The 20,227-nt window shown below is 28.7% G+C and overlaps 1 protein-coding gene across 5 annotated transcripts in view; it reads left to right on the forward strand.

The window, feature by feature from the left end:
* The first annotated feature begins 2,433 nt into the window (after nucleotides 1–2,433).
* The window catches only part of LOC100198936 (proton-coupled zinc antiporter SLC30A1), a 36,352-nt gene continuing 18,558 nt past the window's right edge, over nucleotides 2,434–20,227 (forward strand). For 2 of the 5 annotated variants that reach the window (XM_065795794.1, XM_065795795.1), the window contains exon 1: nucleotides 2,434–2,726. In XM_065795794.1, the coding sequence (XP_065651866.1) occupies nucleotides 2,541–2,726 (186 nt within the window). In that variant the 5' untranslated portion in view covers nucleotides 2,434–2,540. Of the gene's footprint in view, nucleotides 2,727–13,710; nucleotides 13,871–20,227 lie in introns of those variants that run through there. The other 3 variants (XM_065795793.1, XM_065795796.1, XM_065795797.1) reach the window with 3 other exon arrangements.

Consider the following 20,227-nt stretch of genomic DNA (forward strand, 5'->3'; position numbering starts at 1 on the left):
TTGAAGAAAATTAAAGAATTTTCCTAATTTGCTTTAAATCACAATATTTTAAAAAACTAGAGTAAATGCTGATTATACAATATTTGCTACATACAAACAGCATAATGTGGGAAGTTTATTTTCTGCTAATAAAACAAACTTTGCTTTTTTTTTAAAATAGAATTATTATTCAGATAATTTTTTGGCATAACTTTTTACCTAAAAGAATGGTAAATCTATACTCTAAGAGAAAGTCAATTGATGAACAAATTAAAACTGATACAAAAATTAAAAGTTCAGCTTTTAACCTAATTCTCATTAACTTTTATTTGAAGCTTGAAAACAGGTTTAAAAAATTCAGACCTGTAATATTTAGCCTTAAGGAATAAAAATGAAGTAAAAATATTATTTTGAACTTGGCAGCAAGATATGATAATACAAGCATTGGCTTTGAAAGAATAGATTCAACTAAAACTAATTAATAGAAAAAATTGTATAACTTTTGTCAGGTCTAAACTTTTGTTAAGTAACTTATAAATTACAAATTGTTTTTTGATGTTTTTTTTTAAAAGAGTTTATTTATTTGCCAAATAAATTTTTGTTTAATAAATAATTTTATTAAAAAACTGCTAAGAAAAACATAAAATATTCAAATTTTCAAAACAAATATTCCTTTAAAATATTGGGTTATACAATTGTTTTTATTTAAATTCATTTGTCGCACGCTAATTTGGCAAAAACATGGCTGCCGTTTTCCGTATGTCCGCTCTCAGAGTATATAGGCTCTCTACTAACAATTACCCGCATTAAATTTTTTTTTTCATTTTTATGAGCTTTAATTAATTGATAAAAAGGCGACGGTATAGCGTCACTTGGATACAGATTTTTGTGCTCGATTTTAGTAAAATGTTTTACTTTGTTTAACTTTCTAAGGGATCCAACATAAAATAAGTTCTCATCAAGATAAGAGAAAGAAATTCAGTGGTGGTCGAGCATTTGAAAACTTATAGAAGTAGCTTTTAATGGAATGATCACAACAGCTTGAAAATAACGTAACGAGTGTAATAGGAAAAAAAGGTCATTTGAATAATATAAAACCATGAGAGTGCGTTTTACAATGACAATCTTAATCAAGATGATACTGGTTATGTAATAACGTCATTTTTCAAACCGATACTCCAGGTCTTACGTCACAATAATTTAACATTAAAGAGATCTATTACATTTCGCTTGCAGTCACCAGCGTTCCTTGAGCACCTGTGATATTTCAGCAAGGTACTGATTTCACGATCATTTTTTTTTACCCCGATTCTGTTCTCTAATCATTTGTTTAGTATTAGCATACCTATTGGTATTTGTTAATATACAGCATACTTGCTTTTGTTTTTATAAACTAAAACTAGTTTTAATTAGTAAGTAGTTGCCCAGACAATACTGCTGTAACTAATGGAGCTTTGAAAATAGTATAAATTTTTTTAACATATTTTATTTGAAATATATCTAGTTTTATTCATAGTTCCAATGCATTTATGGGTTTTATTTTCACATAACTTAATGTACTTTTTCCAGATTTATCTAATATTACTCTTAGAAACTTCGCAGAAAATATTATTTTTTTAGTTTGCGTTTTCAACATGAGCATTTGGAATTTTTAACGGTAATGTGTCTGACTTGAATGGCTTTGTGAAAAGAATGTATTTACTTGTGTCACTTCTCTTAAATATGATTTAAATATTTTTTTACTTAGAGTTATTTTATCAGAGAATGACTTTCCTATGTTTTTAAAATAATTCTCATCAGTATTTCAATGGTTTGGCAGGGTATTACCTGAGTGTTACCCAACCGTTTCTTTTTCTATTACTTCTTTTGAAATATCCCTTGTTTTTTATGTTTGTTTCTTTACTATTGTCGAAGTGTAATTTTGTAATAGATTCAAATAACAATATATATATATATATATAAACATTTTTCTTTCTGATTTCAATTATTTATGCGTCGAGGCTCGCACCATTTGATTCTAAAGCCACGCTAATTATCACTGCACTGCGGCTTCTCATAATTTAACATTTAAGGCTAATAAAAAATAAAAACTAGTTTTTCTTTTTCTTAAGCAGCCTCGACATTAAGCTTCATCAGCCTCTGCTTTAACTTGGCTTCGGTAGTAAATGCAAGAACAAAGTTGTACGTGCTTCCAAACACGCTTTTAGTAACATATTATGAAATAGAACTATAAATTTACTACTAACTATAAACAACTATAAATTTGTTACTATTATTTATAATTATTATCTTAAAAAGCTGCTTATTTGAATGTAAAATAATATTTTTTTATCTAGTTATTGAGGAATCAAAAGTATACTCACAGTTAATTTAACCGAGAAATTCTTAGAAATGGGACTCAAGTGGGTGTTTTTTAAAATAATATTAAAAAAATGCGCATACTTACGTAATCATATAAATGTTCACTTTATAAGTCGCGTTAAAACTTTGAAGTCAAACTTTGTATATACAAACAATTCTTTTAAGACTAATTTGTTATACATCGTAGTATTATTGGAACTATGTGTCACTTACCAATATGTATGGGAAAAAGTCAAACATTTTATGTTATGATGGTTTTGACGACATCAATGTTTTTTGTAGAAATTACAGTTGGTTATTTAACAAAATCTATGGCACTGGTTGCCGATTCATTTCATATGCTTTCAGATATTATCTCTCTTTTTGTTGGATATTTTTCTTTCAAGGTATTTAAATCAGTAATAAAATATAGTAATAAATTAGTATTAAAAAAATATTGATTTACAGTCATTTTTGATATTGTCATTCTTTAAACAGCATTTTGTTTTAAAATTTAAAATTTACAAGATAAAGTAAGTAAGTCAAAATAAAAAATAAGAGACAAAATAACGCAAAATAATAAAAAAGGTAATAAGAAATAAATTGCTTTTTAAGAGAACGTAACTTCAAAAATGTAATTAAGTTAATTAAAAACTAAAAAGGAATATAATTTATCATATTTTTAAACATGTAAAGGTTTAGACACAAATATGCAGCCGTAACAAATGTAATTAAGGAGGTAAGGGAAGGGGGTGGGGGGTTTAAAAAAGAGGTCCGGTAAACGAAAAATTAACTTTTTTAAATTTACATTTTCATTAACTAAAAGGTAAAACTTTTCTTATTTACCAAATAGGGGAGAAAATTTTTAAGCAAATTTAAATATTACATATATATATATATATATATATATATATATATATATATATATATATATATATATATATATATATATATATATATATATATATATATATATATATATATATATATATATATATATATATATATATATATATATGTATATATATAAATGTATATATATATATGTATATATATATATATACATATTTATATATATATATATATATATATATATATATATATATACATATATATATATATATATATACATATATATATATGTATGTATATATATATATATATATATATATATATATATACATATATATATATATATATATATATATATATATATATATGTATATATATATATATATATATATATATATATATATATATATATATATACACACATAATAGTAGTCATAGTAGTAGTAGTAGTAGTAGTAGTAGTAGTAGTGGTAGTAGTAGTAGTAGTAGTAGTAGTAGTAGTAGTAGTAGTAGTAGTAGTAGTAGAAGTAGAAGTAGTAGTAGAGTAGTAGTAGTACTTGTAGTAGTAGAGTAGTAGTAGTAGTAGTAGTGGTAGTAGTAATAGAGTAGTAGTGGTAGTAGTAGTAGTAGTAGTAGTAGTAGTAGTAGTAGTAGAGTAGTAGTGTTAGTAGTAGTAGAGTAGTAGTGGTAGTAGTAATAGTAGTAGTAGTAGTAGTAGTAGTAGTAGTAGTAGTAGTAGTAGTAGTAGTAGTAGATTTTTTTTTTTACATTACTAACTTTTTGTATTAATATCTTTTGTTTTATTATGGCTCTTGCAATATAAGCCAAAATATCAATAATTTAAGCATAAAAAAGAATGACGCTGCAACATTTCTAAGAATTTTGTGCTGATTCTCAGTTTTAATCCTTGCTCTTTTATCAATTGTTAAATAGTGTTGGGTTTTGCTTTCGTCACAGAATGTATTTGTCTACATATTAATTCCATAATGAATCGTGTTATAAAGAAATTTTTTGCTTCGGTTAAAAGTTTGTGCGCATATCAATCCCATAATCACTTGCGCTATCAAAAATAATTCTGTTTAACGCCACGCAACTCTACAACAGTTGATAAAGCCCCTTAAGCAACACATCTGGTAATATGATACAATGAAAACGGTAACATAAAGAAGTGATTTTATTGTTTAGATTAAAAACGTGAACACTCCAAATATTAATATTCGTAAATATAAATTAAGTTTGCAATATTTCCAAAACCTTGATTATGTAATTTTAAATATAGTTAGTTTGCTGTTATTATAAAAAGCAAATGCCTCCGGTTTCCTATCTGAACGCTCGACAACTTTATCTGCTATTATAAATATTGTTCGTTTATGAATTTAAATACAAATACATTTAGTTTGTTTTTAATTTTGAGAAAGTTGGATTGTTGTCTGTTATATTACATTAAGTTTAAAAAAAAAAGATACTTGATCGGTAGAGCCGTTTAAATATCATCTTTTTTTCCATAAAGAGAAAAGAAAAGTATAATTAAATAACTTGAAATGAATTATGTAACAGCTGTTTATTTTCTGAAAAAATGCCATGATTGGCCGAAATTCTCTGTTAAGAGTTGGCATTCGAAAAATTCCGGAACCAATTCCCGAAATCCAAGAGCCTAACATGTTAGATTTTTTTTAATTATTTACATTTCGCGAAGTTATAATTATCTTGTTCTATCTTCAAATATTTTCAACTTTAAGATGAAAAGATTTGAAAAATAAAAATATTAAGTGACAGCATATAAAAAGATTTTTATTTACTATAACTTCTGCAGTTTTTAGTGAGGACTTTTTTTTAGTACAGTAAAAAAAAATTATTTTGAGGTGTATAACACAATAAGCAACTCAAGTCTTTTAAAAAATGGAGATAGAACAAGATAATTCTAACCTTGTGATTAGTGTATCATTTAAAAGTCGTCCATACGTCACTACAAAAAGCCTCGAGAAAAAGTTTTTTTTTCAAATTCCTAAAAATATTTCTAATTTTTCTTTTTCTACAATCTGTTTTAAAAATCTTACGTCGGCTGTAAATCAAAAATATTAAAAAATAAAAAATAATTTACAGAGTAGAGGTTAAACAACAAAGTTTTATGCAAAAAGAAACTGTCGAACTTTGTACAACATAAGTAAAGAAAGTATGATCGTATATTATAGACACGATAACGTGGTGTATAAAATCAGTATTTACAAAAAATTTGTCTCGTACTTTCTTTGAGCTTATAACACTTTACTTTTTTTGTAAAAAACTTAATAAAATATAATATCAATAAAAAATAGTAATAATTAAAAAGCGTTTACCAATTTTTTATGATTTAATGTATCATTGAAAAGTTGTCCGTATATATAAAATAAAAACATTTTTTATTTATTCAATTGTTATTATAACTTACAATAATATAGATTTAATAACTTACAATAATATAGATTTAATAACTTACAACAATATAGATTTAATAACTTACAATAATATAGATTTAGCAACTTACAATAATATAGATTTAATGGACAATAAATTTTAATGAAATAAATGATATTAGGTTGGTAATAAAATTGATTGTTACCAGGTTTGTTGTTCTGATGAATAGCACAGCTGTTTGTTTTCTTCCAGCTAATATAAAATTAACTCTGGTGTTGTAAAAGAGTTTTGTCATTTTTTTTTTTTAAATTCCTATAGAAATTTCCACATTTCCTTAAGGTAGAACTGAGTAAGGTGCATATTCTTTTCATAACTTCAAAGTAGGTTAATGCTTCTGAAATACATTCAGCAGCATCTTTACTAAATAAGTTAAACGTGTGGCAGCCACGAGGTGAAAACAAAGCATAAAGGCGCTTTTCATTTAATATATTTTGTGCTCCCTTGTATTTGTCTTGAATTTGGCCATAGTTTTGCGCACCACAATCAGCAAGTTAAGTATTATTACTTTTTAATTTTTATAATAAATTGAGAAATTTAAGAACCATTTTAGTCATTAAAATCTACAAATTTCAATAATCACTCCTCAACTTCATATTGGGAATATGGCAAACTAGGTAATGCAAAATAGATGTTGTTTCCCTAAAATGAAATGAATCTACTGTTTAGTTTGAATTATTGCATTGTACATTGCAAAATTATTTTCTTCCAAAATTCATGTTTGGACAAGGTCCGACCATTCTGCAATAAATTCATTTTATAAATCATTTGAGAAGTAATGTACTTCCAGTCCTTCGTCCTTTTTATGTGACTCTGCTACTTTTAGACAGAGGCGGATCCAGACCATCAAGTTTGGGGGGGGGGGGGGCGCGGGCAATTTTTCAGCAAGTCCACAAATCTATTTTATATAATTTTCGTTTGAATAATACTATTTTTCTGTCGTACTCTTATACTTATATATATATATATATATATATATATATATATATATATATATATATATATATATATATATATATATATATATATATATATATATATATATATATATATATATATATATATATATATTTATTATATATATATATATATATATATATATATATATATATATATATATATATATATATATATACATATATATATATTACTCTTTAATTTTTAATTTTAATCTTTTATTCTAAATAAACTACTTTAACCAGTGTAACTATGAAATGACGTCATATATTGGTATCTAAGTAGTCCGGTTTAAACTTTGCGTGGCACAATTGTGCCGCGCAAAATAAAAACCGTTGCCGTAAGTTGCAACTTAATAACCGTAACTTGCAACTTATAACCATAAGTTGTAAATAGCTAATGTAAGTACCAAACGTAAGTAATAAATAACCGTAAGTTGCAACTTAATTAAATCACTTTTAAATAGCACGTTGAAAGTTTAAAATTGAAAAGGAATTTGTAGAAATTTCTAAATTCTAAAATCCTTTTTATTTAATTACTTACCATGGTTTTTATTTTTGCAAATAAAACATTGTAACACATTTTCTTTTTATTATTTTACATCTCACTTTTTTTATTGACGCAATTTAATATTTTATTAATAATTTGATATTAGTAATGCTTGCTTCAAATATATTCAAAGTGACATAATAAACTGAACGTTAGGGATAGCCGAAATGTAGAAACATTCTTTAAGGTTTTTGGTTTCGCAATAGACTATTTTTTTAAATGTTTTTCAGCTTTTTTTTATCTTGTTCTCTGAAATCCTTTTAAATAATTATCTTTACAATGATCTCAGTTAATGTTATTGTTTTTTATAATTTTGAAAGAATAATTTACCTCATACAAACCTGTTAAATTAATGTAATAGTTGTTTTAATAGAAAACAGTGCTTTTTATTTAGTAGATAGCAGCAATTAATTTGAGTATATTGAATAATAAAGTAAAATTTTAAATCAAATGTTATTTACTTAAACGACGCTTAAACTAAATAGTAAAAAAAACTTACTTTCAAAATCAGTAGTTTTAAACAATTTTGTTATATTATTTTAATATCAGTTTACAATTAAAAAAAAGTTATAGATTGTTGCCATATTTATTAATAATTTTTCGAGACGTAATGAAAAGAACTAATCCTTTTCGTTTGCAGAGTAGCTTAGACTCATTCAAATTTTGTTGAAATACCTTTAACTAGTTTAACTTAATAGTAATTAAGGATGCTAAAAGAACGAATGAACTCAAAACCGTATCAGCATCACCACCGGAAATTAGTATTAGTATTCCTATTCAAAGTTTAAAAAAGCGCACGCCACGGCGTCTTTTTTAAGTTTTGTTGCTATTCAACATGTTGAACATGAGAAACTAGAACTAAAAAACAAAGACATAAACTGAAAAAGGACAGAATAGGAACGATATCTCACTTAACATAGCAAAGGGCAGAATAGGAACGATATCTCACTTAACACAGCTATGCTTGTTTCAGAAAATGAATCATGAAAAGCTAGTTAAGCAACAGGTGTTTGCTAAACTGTTTGGCAAGGACAGAGATCTAACAAGTCACGAAAAAGCAACATATTACAAGGAAGCTGTTGAAGCTGGAAGGTGTTTTTTTAAAAACTATAATAAACCAGCAATAGATATTGTAAACAGAGTAAACACTCAACGGCTTTAACAGGTTTTAGAAAATCGTCATTGATTGACACAGTCACAAATGACAACAATATTACGCTATTTGATGCCTGATGGATCAGTTTGAGAAGACTGTTGGATTTGTTGATTTGCATGACCAAAATAATCAAAATAAAAGTAATGCATCCATTTACAATGAATCTATTCTTGACAGCAAAGTTATTGGTGAATCGGTTATAAACATGTTCGATAAAAAGTTACACCTTTCTTTATAAAAATATGTTGGTGTGGGAACAGATGGTTGTAGTGTTATGTCGTCATTGCAAAAAAGAGTGGTAGTTGACATTCAACAAGTTGCGTCAAATGCTGTTTGGTGTCCATGTTATAACCATGCTTTAAATTTAACTTTATCCAAGAGTTTGAACGTACAAGCAATAAGAAATTGTTAGGAGGTTTTTAGCAAAGTTGTTGCTTTTTTCAATGCTTCTGCAAAACGAAATTTTATTCACTTGTGTTCACCATAACAAAGGGGCTCAGTCAGTTGTTTCAAAAAAAAAAGTTTAGATTTACATGAAGCAAAAAATTGCATTAAAGATCTGTTAATTGTTTTAAAACATAAAAGAGAAAACTGCGAAGAAGTGTTTGAGGAAATTTTTAGAGCCGCTGTAAAAAAACAATAATTGAAAAAGATGTTACCTTTACTTACAAAAAAACAGTACAACGACAGACATGTCGTGAAAATATACCTTCAGATACAATAGAAGAATATTACAGGCAATCAATTTACATCCCTCTACTTGATGCGCTGATATTAGGCGCAAATATACGTTTTTCTAATGAAAATTTACTATTTCTTCAAATCTATGCTTTGATGCCAAAAAATATTATTACACTGAATCATAAAGATATTGTTGAAACTCTTTCTGCAATTAGTAATTTTATGGCGTCATTCTTGGACTTAGTATCCAAAACTTACCTGCACCTGAATTTACATCCGAAGTTGAACTATGACAGTGCAAATGTATAAGGATGAAAGATGATCACTACCTAGTTATCTTTCTGTTGTTTTTGATTTGCGCGACCAGGTGCAATATCTAATCACTCAAAAGTTGTTTCAAATTATCAAGTCATATCCTGTAAGTGTCGCCAGTGCTCAACATAGCTTCACAACCTTGCAAAGAATTTAAAAATTGGCTGAGAACGCGAATGACAGAAATCAGACTAGTTGGATTGGCCTTACTCAATGTGCACATAGAAATTCCAGTCAGTGATAGATCGTTTTGCGAAGTCGGGAAATTGTAAATTAGAATTTGTGATATAAGTTATTAAAATAATTAACAAATCAAGTATGCTTTTTTAATAAAAGGCTACAAATACTAAATACTAAAATATGCTTTTTGAAATCATTTAAAGGGGGGCAACTGCCCCCATCGCTCCCTCTATGTATCCGCCCTTGCTTTTAGATCGTATTGCTTTAGAATATGGTCCTAGTTGGAAAGCAACTCTAAGTTATAGTAACATTTTTTCAATTCAATTATAATTGATGATTCAATACTATTATCAATACTGTCTTAAATTGAAAAACACCTTTTTAGTTCATCACATGCTAAGTAGTATTCACTAGGCCTATTACTCTTTTTATGATTTGGAATCCTATTACATAACTTCAGCTAAATGGCTTCGATAGGCTACCTTCAACTGTAGTTAATACAAATTTGGAAGCAGCGCTTTACTTAAAACAGATATTGTTTTAAAATTATCGGCATGGAAAATAAAATAAAGAAGCTTTATACTTATCCAGACTAGCCAGTCTTAAGTACAATGTTCTGCATTAATGTTTCTAAACTTAATATACCTAAAGTAAATTATTTTTTTTATCTTTTGGCAGCTTTAAAGGAACATCAATATAACCTCTGGTATCAAAGTTATTTATTTCTGATTGAAATTGTGCTGTGATGGATCCAAAGTCAAGTTTTGTACTTGATTAATGAAGTGAATCAATACTTAATTTAGAATTTTCTGTAGCACTAGGTCTCGTTTCTGAATCAATATCTAAGACCACCATATTTGTAGGTTACTTTTTAGCTACTATTTTATTTTAGAAAGGTCTAATTTCTATATAAATGCCATCTACACGTTTTTTTAAATTGTATCTGTATCTATTTCTATTTTATATTGTTATTTTAAAATAATATTTTTTTGATAAACAAAAAAAAAAAATATAATTCGTGGGCCCCTAAACTCTTATGAACCCTGAATTGATGCACAAAGGGTTCATAAGAGAAAATTAGCGCACCGAATACCCCCTCCAACCTGCTCAGTAGGCTTTTCATATAACAATAGTCTGGTTTTCAAAAAATAGTAGTTTCGAGTCTAACTAGTATTAAATAAACTAGTCGAAACTAGTATTATAGAAAAGCAGACGTGTTTATAGAGTAAATACGTATTTATAGAATAAATACGTCTGCCGAATTCGGACTCGGATATAAAATGGACATCTTCATGTATGTACATATTTGAAGGTGTCCATTTTCTGCCCGCCCTAAAACGGTATTAACCAAAACGCGAAAGCAGTATTACCCCAAAAGGATAAAATGCTAATAGGGTTTACGTTGATGTATCAATGTAGTATAGGGCTGCCATAAATGTTGGACTACAAACCGGGACTACCGCCTCCCCTCCCAGCCTCCCCATCCCCCATCCACCTCTAAAATAAAAATAGCAGCAACACATTCAAATAAACTTTTATTAATAATCATAGCTTTATTATTAAATGCGATTGATCATTGGTATTCCAAAGGCAAAACTGATGTACCAAAGCTAAAAAAAACTATAAATTAATTTGCAATTCAACTAAATTCAAATAACCAAGCATAACCTAACTGCATAACCGCTTATCAAAAAATTTTATTACAAACAATCTTCACTTACCTTTACTCTTTCCTGACTTTATTATCACTCCATTTTGTCCAATCATATTTTTCAGATGTTCTGGTTTTTCGTAGCAGCTCTTTTTCATAGTTGTAGAATTCACAACATGATATTTTAAAATTCATAACACATTGTATTATACGTTTCACTAAGTCGATAGAAAGCGAATTACGCTCATCTGTTCATTGAGTTTGAATTAATGAGAACACATTATGCGGTGGAATGGCGAACAAATATTGGCACATTTTCAATAAATTACCTTTTCTTTCCGTCTCTTCAGTATTTATGAAATAGCGCAACAATTTATCATACACATCCTACATTTTCCATTCTTCACACGGTTCTCTTTCAATAAAAGATTTCCTATACACAACTTCCTCATAAATTGAATCCGTAAAAAATACACCCTTTACACTAAAATATGTAATGGTTTTTGCAACGTTTTTCTATTCGGGCACTTCGTTGAGAAGCATCCACGAAAAAACATCATACTAAGCCATTGGAGCTGACCATTTTGTTAAATAATTAATTCTAACGTTAAAAAAATTCTCTACATCATTTTCAAATTCTTCTTCTTGTTTTATAGTATTTAATTGAATTTTTTAAATCTATTGTACGTTTGGTTTGTTTGAATACCTAAAAACTTATTACTTAATCTTTCAGTAATTTATTTTTTGAAGTCCTCCAAAATATTTTTTACTTCAATAACAGTTATCATCGATTTTTCGAGTTTCCTAATTTGTTTTTCAAACAAACAAGGGCATTTTTCTGTAAAATTGTAAAAAGGTACTCAAATTAAAACGAATAATTAAAATTCAAAAACAATCTGGTGCTAATAATAAAAAGAAATCAACGTCAATACAAAACAGATAATAAGCATGGCGTTGAGTCTTACTTAAAATTTTAAGAACGTTTTTTTTTATTTAAAAAAATACTGAATTAATAAGTCACAAAATTCGTTTTTTTCAGAAAAATTTTATCAAGTAAACACTTGAACGAACAAAAAATGTTTCTTGTTGTAAAAGGTGGTGCTCCGTGCGTGCGCATATCAACATTTTTACGAATTTTATGAGTTGTAAGAGATTTTAATTTCCCAAATAATTTTATATTGACCGGGACAACTAGTCCTGTGACAGGGACACTGGGACACGGAGCTTAAAAACCGGGACGTATGGCAGCTCTAATGTAGTAGTCATTGCGATATTCTATGAACAACAATGATATATTCAGACATGGCCTACTATAATTACACGACCGGGTTTGTTGGTTATTAGGGTAAAAAATTAGGAGGCCAGTTTGTTTTAAAAAAATTATTGAATTTTTCATAGAAAACGCTGGAATAATAAAAATAGAAATTATTAAAATAAATAAACATTTATTTAAAATTCTTTTTTATTTAAAGTATTATAAACATTCATTAAATCACAATGAAATTTTAAAATACTAGGAAATTAACAACAACAAATAGATTAATCATTATTCTTTCTTTTGGTTCTTTTGGATTTAAAAGCAGCAATCTTGTCTTTTCTTTTTCCACCATTAATAATCATTTGCTTGTTGTTAAAGTATATGTTCATAATTATATTATTTATAAATATTATAGCATTTTTAAAATGCTGAGGACTGACACATGAAGGTCGCTTCTCCTCCAAGATGTAGGAGCTTTCTTGCAGTATATCTGATATCATAGCATTTAAAAATAAATTTTCTTGAACTAAATCTAGGTTTGCAAAGCAATGCGATATATACGGTGCAAGATATTTTCCAGGTAATTGAAACCCCTCCCCCCCCCCCTCCCTCAAGAGAGCAAATTTGTATACTCAATACAAATGGTGACCTTCTCATGATTTAAAAAAGTTTCACATTCAGAACAGACAAATTGTTTAGAGACGTTTTTTATAATAAACCCCGCAATCTAGGTTGCCACCTCCTTACTGTCATCGTCAAATCAATCTCTTGAAAACCATTTTCAAAACCGACTTCACATAAAAGATCTCGACTGGACTCTGGTTTAAAATTTAACTCCCAGTAATTTATATCTTCTTTCATTAGAGATTTAATTTAAAGTATCTTCTCGGAAGATCCAACTTCACGTAAACCAACAAGAAAACCTCCACTCATCTATATTTTGAAAATCTATTTTCTAGAAGGTCACTTTGGAAACGACTTGGTAAAATGTAAGTATTACCTTCAGAGCCGGAACCAGCTTTTTTTGGTCTTTGAGATAGCTAACTTCCAGATATGGAGCAAACTCCAAACATTTATATGTTTATACTTATGTCAAATAAGGATGCTTTGCAAAAAATTGCGATGATTGGAGGCTGGGAACAAAAAAGCCCCAAATTTTGTGCCCCCCTGTCCCAAACGTGAGAGCAACAAGTTGATGAAATATTTTTTGTACTGTTTTTAACTAGACTAATATTCATCGATAAATTTTAAATTTCATAGTAGAATATTTTAGCTTTCAAAAATTTTGACCATATAAAGTTTAAACCCCCCTCAATTTGAGGGGGTTAAAAAGTTTTTCATCCTTTTCGTAAATTTTATGGAGAAGATGCCAAGATATTTTACCAGCTGTAGCTGAAATGGGGTCTATAAGTCCATCAAAATGAAAAACTGGGAATATAAATCGCTTAGAATTAAGAAGATTATTTCTTATATTTTTTAAGAGATGAACACTATCATACATAAGGTAAATTTTTTTCGTACACAATAACATGATCTTTTTTAGATTTACCAGTTCCAGCATTTAATGAACTTCCCATATGACGGTAGAGGTATTTTTTCTTGCAATTGAATGTATGCTTGCTATGAAGTATAGTGTTGCAATAATAAAAAATGAAGAACTTCAGATGAATATGGTTTCCTGCCTTTTGGTTTATAATATTGGATACTATGAATTTCATCTAAAATAATATTGATTTTTTCTGCAAAAAAAAATCCTCATATATGATGCAAGGTTTTCTAATATAAATATTTATAAGTAAATATTGGTTTTGCTTTGGAAGAGGAATTTGACCACTTTGGAATTGGAATTTGACATCCATTGTGATGCAACTTTACATGCAAAGTAGAATAAACTTGCATTGATTTAATACAGGGAGCATTATTAATAGATGCCACATTAAAAATACGATAACATAAAACATGGGAGTCAAATTTTTGGAAAATAAAGCCTACAGGACTTGAAGATGAATCTAATATATTTAGGTCTATGGTAGAATCTTTTTCCATAAAGATATCTGATTCATCTTGAATGCTTGTGACACATCTAGTGGAAGATTTTCTTGATGGACATGGAATAGATAATAACAGAGAAGGTGGAATTTTTTTTATTGCATTATTTGAATAAAAAGTCGGTATTGGATTAAGATTACAAATAAGAGTCATTCTAACACCGTGCTTTAGAAATTTTGGATCAAAATGTGCACTGCAAACACCTGAATGCTCTGTAGGAAATTAATTTTTTCTATTACCAAACTTAATCCATTTTTCTTAATTCAGGTCTTCTTACAGCATCAGGAAACACAAAAACACTATTTAAACTTTCTTTGTTATAAATAGTTGGTTCTGAAGTCAATTTTAGAGTATTTACATACGTGAAGAATTCATATATGTGAGAACTCACATATGTAAGAGAATTTACATATGTGAGAATTCACACATGTGAGAATTCGCATATGTGAGAGAATTCACATATGCGAGAATTCACATATGTGATTTAATCACAAATGTGAATTCTCACATATGAGATCAAATATATAAATATTTGTTGTAATAAACCATATTTTTAAACAGAAAGCTTTGATTTTCTTGTTATATATAATTAGGGTTAGGACTATTGTAATTGTAATAAAAACAATAACAGTAACAATTGTTGCATTCTTGTATTCGTTTATATGCATATATTAAAAACAACTATCTACGCGTTTTTCAACCTTCTGTTTTATTACAAAAAATCGTATATAAATACAAAGTTAAATTCCCATGAAAATTATAAAACAACAATAGTCATTAAAAACCATAAATGAATGCGTGACTTTCATCTCGTTTATCTACGTGACTTTTACCACGTATACGTAATAATTTTAATTCACCAACTTTAATAGAACAATTATTGTTATTGTATTAACTTAATTTAGAAGCAATAACAATTGTAATAACTATTGTAATTCTGTAATACAATAACAATAAATATTGTATTGCAATTTATCTTTATAAAACAATAACAATATCTGAAAAAAAAATGTATTGTAATGACCCACTACAATAACAGTAAATATTGTATTGTAATTCGTCTTTGTAATACAATAACAATATATTGTTATTGTAATAAAAGACGATAACATTTTTATTTAAGAAGAATTATTATGTTTAACTGTTTGTGTTACTAAAGTTAATTTTCATATATATTTTAAGTTCCTTTGCAGCATTAATATCAAGAGGAAAAAATAAAAGGGCTGAATAAAATAATTTACGAATGTTATTTTTCATAATAGTAAGGCTATCATCAGACAGGCAATATTTTGTGGCCATTTAGAGCTTAGAAATACATAACAAGATAGGTGATGCAAAATCTAAATATGTAAAAGATAAAATTTGCAATATATTGCAAATCCGTAAATAAAAAATAGCAAAAATAATAGTAAGTTCGTCAGAGATGAATATAAATACGTTAAAATACGTTAGCTTTTCTACTTTAATGTAAAGTAATACACCGCAATAGTTATTGTAATTGTTTTCATCAAAACAATACAATAGTTATTGTCATTTTATTTCATTAAAACAATACAATACAATAGTTCTCGAATTTTATTGTATTGTTAGAAAAAAAACAATACAATACTTATTGTAATTGTTTTTCATCACAGCAATACATTACCAAAATAAATTTTTTTTATTGTTTCTGTAGTATTACAATACAATATTATTGTATTGTAATGTGTAATTGTATTTAATTTTTACAATTACAATTACAATAGTCCTAACTCTATATATAATATTTTTTGATTATTTATGAATTTTTTTTATGAGTTTAATTACGAGAAACTTATTAACTTTGATGCTTTAAGTAAGTTTTTAATTAAGTAATAATATAAATACAATATTTAAATTAGATACATTTATAACTCGTTTATGTTTTTGAAATATGGTTATGTACATTTATATTTGATGATTTACTTTTGTATCCACTGCAACAGTATATTATTGCACACTTTGGCATTGTATTAAGAATTCTAGGTATGAAAATAAAAGTTTACTTTTTTTTTTTGAAACACAATAAAAATAATATCTCAAGAGCATAAACTAGTTATAAATGTATCTAATTTAAATATTGTATTTATATTATCATTTATTATTATTTTTTTTAATTACACTGTACATCAATTTTTAACTTTTTGAAAAAAAAAAGAACCAAATTAGGTTATCTTTATTAATTCAGACGTGCTGATTCCAAATATGTAATCAGTTATGCTGTAGCACGTCACAAATTTTTGTAATAACGATTTAAAGAAGTAACGTAAGATGCATTTTTCTATACATATGAATAAATACATGAACATGCTTATTATTACTTTTAACACAAATTGTTTACTTGTATTTAATTGTATTTAGCCTGGCGTTTGAATGCTGCATCGGGTTCATCGCGCTGCAAATTCCAGCAGTAATCTGCAAGCATGGCGGGGCTCCACTTTCCCTTGTATCTGCTTTCCATTGTGGCAATACTCTGACGAAAGCGCTCGCCATTTTCATCATATACATCTCCATTGACAGAGAAGAAGGAAAGATGGGAATATAGAAAGTGGAGCTTCAGCGACATGTTACAACCCAGTTGTTGATAGGATGCAATTAATCTGTCCACCAAATCAGCGTAATTTGGTGCAATATGTTTTCCAAGAAATCCCTGGCACACCCGTTTGAATGCATCCCATGCTGCAAGTTCATATTGATCCATCCTTCCCGAAAACGTTTCATCCAGCATCAGTTCTCGTAATTGGGGGATCACGAAAATGCCCTCTTTAATTTTGGCGTCACCGATTTTAGGAAATTTGGTCTGCAAATACTGAAATGCTGGTTTGTCGTGATCTAACGCCTTTACAAACTGTTTCATGATTCCAAGCTTGATGTGAAGATTGGGCAAGATGATCTTCTCTTTATCCACATGAGGTTCATGAATGACGTTATGGGAACCAACCTCAAATGTTTCTCGTTGTGGACAATATTTCCTCATATAATGTTTTGATTTCATCCTGCTATCCCATTTGCAGAGGAAACATATGTACTTAGTAAAACCAGCCTGCAATCCATTTAGTATAGCAACAACTTTCAAATCTGCACATATGGACCATCTGTGATCTCTGCATTTAATTCTGTCCAGAATACGTAATATATTCACATAGCTTTCCCTCAGGGTTACCGAATGTGCTATGGGAATGGAAGGCAGCACATTTCCAGTATGCAGTAATACTGCCTTAATACTATAAAGTGATGCGTCAATAAACAAAATCCACATAGATGAATCGTATTGTATTCCTAGATCATCAAACAATCCACTTATGTCATTACACAAGCAAAGTTCTTCATCCATAGAGAAGTATTGCTGCAGTTCCCGTGATCGCTTTCTAAATGATGACACTCTTGCATCACCAGCCAACAGATGCCATTCCTGGAGACGTGAAGCCAGCAATTCACTCTGTTGCTTTGTTAAATACAAATCTCGAACGAGATCTTTTAGGTCAGATCCTGTTATGAAGTGGGGTTTACGCTCTGTATCTTCTGGCAACTCGTAACTATCATCGTCATCAGTATCCTCGTCTGAATCAGAACTGTCCGTGTTTGGGATTTCCGATGGAGGTTCAGGAACAGGGAGTTCAGCCGAATGAGGAACAGGACGAATAGCTGAAGGTAGATTTGGGTACACTATAGCTTTCTTACCCTTAGAATTGCGACCTGATATGTTAACAGAACAGAAATAGCAGTCTAAGCAATGATTTTGGGGTTCACGCCACACCATTGGCACCCCAAATGTTGGTCCTCCACCAGTCCTGTTCGCCCACGACGATAGTGAACTAGTGCACCTCACACAGCATGCATGAGGCGCCCAGTTCTTATCCTGGTCGCCGACTTTGCAACCAAAGTATAGTTCATACAGTTTTTTCACATGTGGTGTCAATCTTCGTCTGCATCTCTTTAAAGTCAGTTCGCCACAAATGTAGCAAAAGTTGTCGGCTTGATTTTTACAAGTTCTGGGCATTTCTTGTTTCAATATACACTGTATTATATCTATATATTACTTGGCTAACTGTAGTTTATCTAAAATAAAACAGACTTACATTTAGTCTAATACAAGGTTAAACAAATGCAAATAGGTATATGATAAAGAAATGCTAATAAATAAATCATAAACAACTGCTTATAAATATATTAAAAATCACATTGACAACTTTCATAGTGAAAATTTAAAATTTGAAAATGTGAAAATAATCAATTTTCGTAATCTCCAAATCAAAATACATAAGGTAGTGTCAATGGCATTTCCGTTTTTTTTCCGTTGTTGTACAGTGTTATTACTGTTATTATTTGTTTTTTATTTGAATTTTCTTTCTAAATTTTTCTATACAATGTTATGTATAAAGATATTGTTGGCTTAGCATAGGAACAGCCACAAATAGTCATTAAGACTGATCCAAAGTAGCGTCCGTTACTGACCAACATTTTGGCGTACCGAAAATACTGCTCAAGCACTGAGTGTTGGCGGTGGCAGGATTTGAACTCATATCGTAAAACAGTCCAGGTTTTAGCTTTTTGTTTGACACTCTAACCAGCTGAGCTATCCACGCACAATTAAAATCGTATTTAAAGCATCAAACTTAATAAGTTCCTCGTAATTAAACTCATAAAATAAATTCATAAATAATCAAAAAATATTATATGTAAAAAGAAAATCAAAGCCTCCTGTTTAAAAATATCGTTTATTACGACAAACAAAACTGGCCTCCTAATTTTTTGCCCTAAAAGCCAACAAACCCGGCCGTGTTTTATAGTTTATAGTGTTATTTATAGAAGGCCATAATTCAGAAGAATTACACTCTTGATGGACAACAGTTTGTTGATTGTTTTCCACGAGTAAAAAAAGTATGTGTAGTGTATGAATTGCACATTCTAACATCTCGTGCAATATCTGCCCGCTTTCTCTATGCTATCTTTCTAATTCGTTCCTCACGTTTATAGCCTAGAAACACGTTTATAGCCTATTGTGAAGATCCCTATAATATAGGGATCTTCACAACGCATCAGTGACTCAAATTATTGGAGTGACTCAAATTATTGGAGTGACTCAAATTATTGGAGTGACTCGAATTATTGGAGTGACTCAAATTATTGGAGTGACTCGAATTATTGGAGTGACTCGAATTATTGGAGTGAATCAAATTATTGGAGTGACTCAAATTATTGGAGTGACTCATTGATGTGTTGTGAAGATTCCTATGAACGTGAATAATCAAATAATTTATTTGACAAATAAATTATTTGATTATTCACTGATGTGTTGTGATTGTTTATTATAGAAACTTTTTAGGTCTGATAGAGTTGTTTTCCATAGAAAGCAGCTCTATCAGACCTGACAAGTTAGATCTAACTAAGACCCTATTCTAAAGCAATGCAATCTAAAAGTAGCATAGAGTCACAAAAAATGGCGAAAAACTGAAACTATATTAACTCTCAAATGATTTTCAAAATTAATATATTGCAGAATGATTGGATCTTTTCCAAACATGCGTTTTGAAAGAAAAGAATTCTGCAATGTAGTATGGAATAATTTTAAATTCAACGATATAATTATTTCATTTTAAGCAAACAACATTTATTTTGCGTTACCTAGTTCGTCATAAATCGTGTGTTTCTAAAAATATGTTATATATTTATGTCTCATTGTATTTTTTGTTTATATGTTTTAATTATTATAATTTTTTATATCAAAAATAAGTGTTGTTAAACATTGTGTTAACAAATCAAACTATTCTACTATTTCAGAAAGACTGAACAT

The sequence above is a fragment of the Hydra vulgaris genome, chromosome 04, assembly GCF_038396675.1.
Source record: "Hydra vulgaris chromosome 04, alternate assembly HydraT2T_AEP".
NCBI lineage: Eukaryota > Metazoa > Cnidaria > Hydrozoa > Anthoathecata > Hydridae > Hydra > Hydra vulgaris.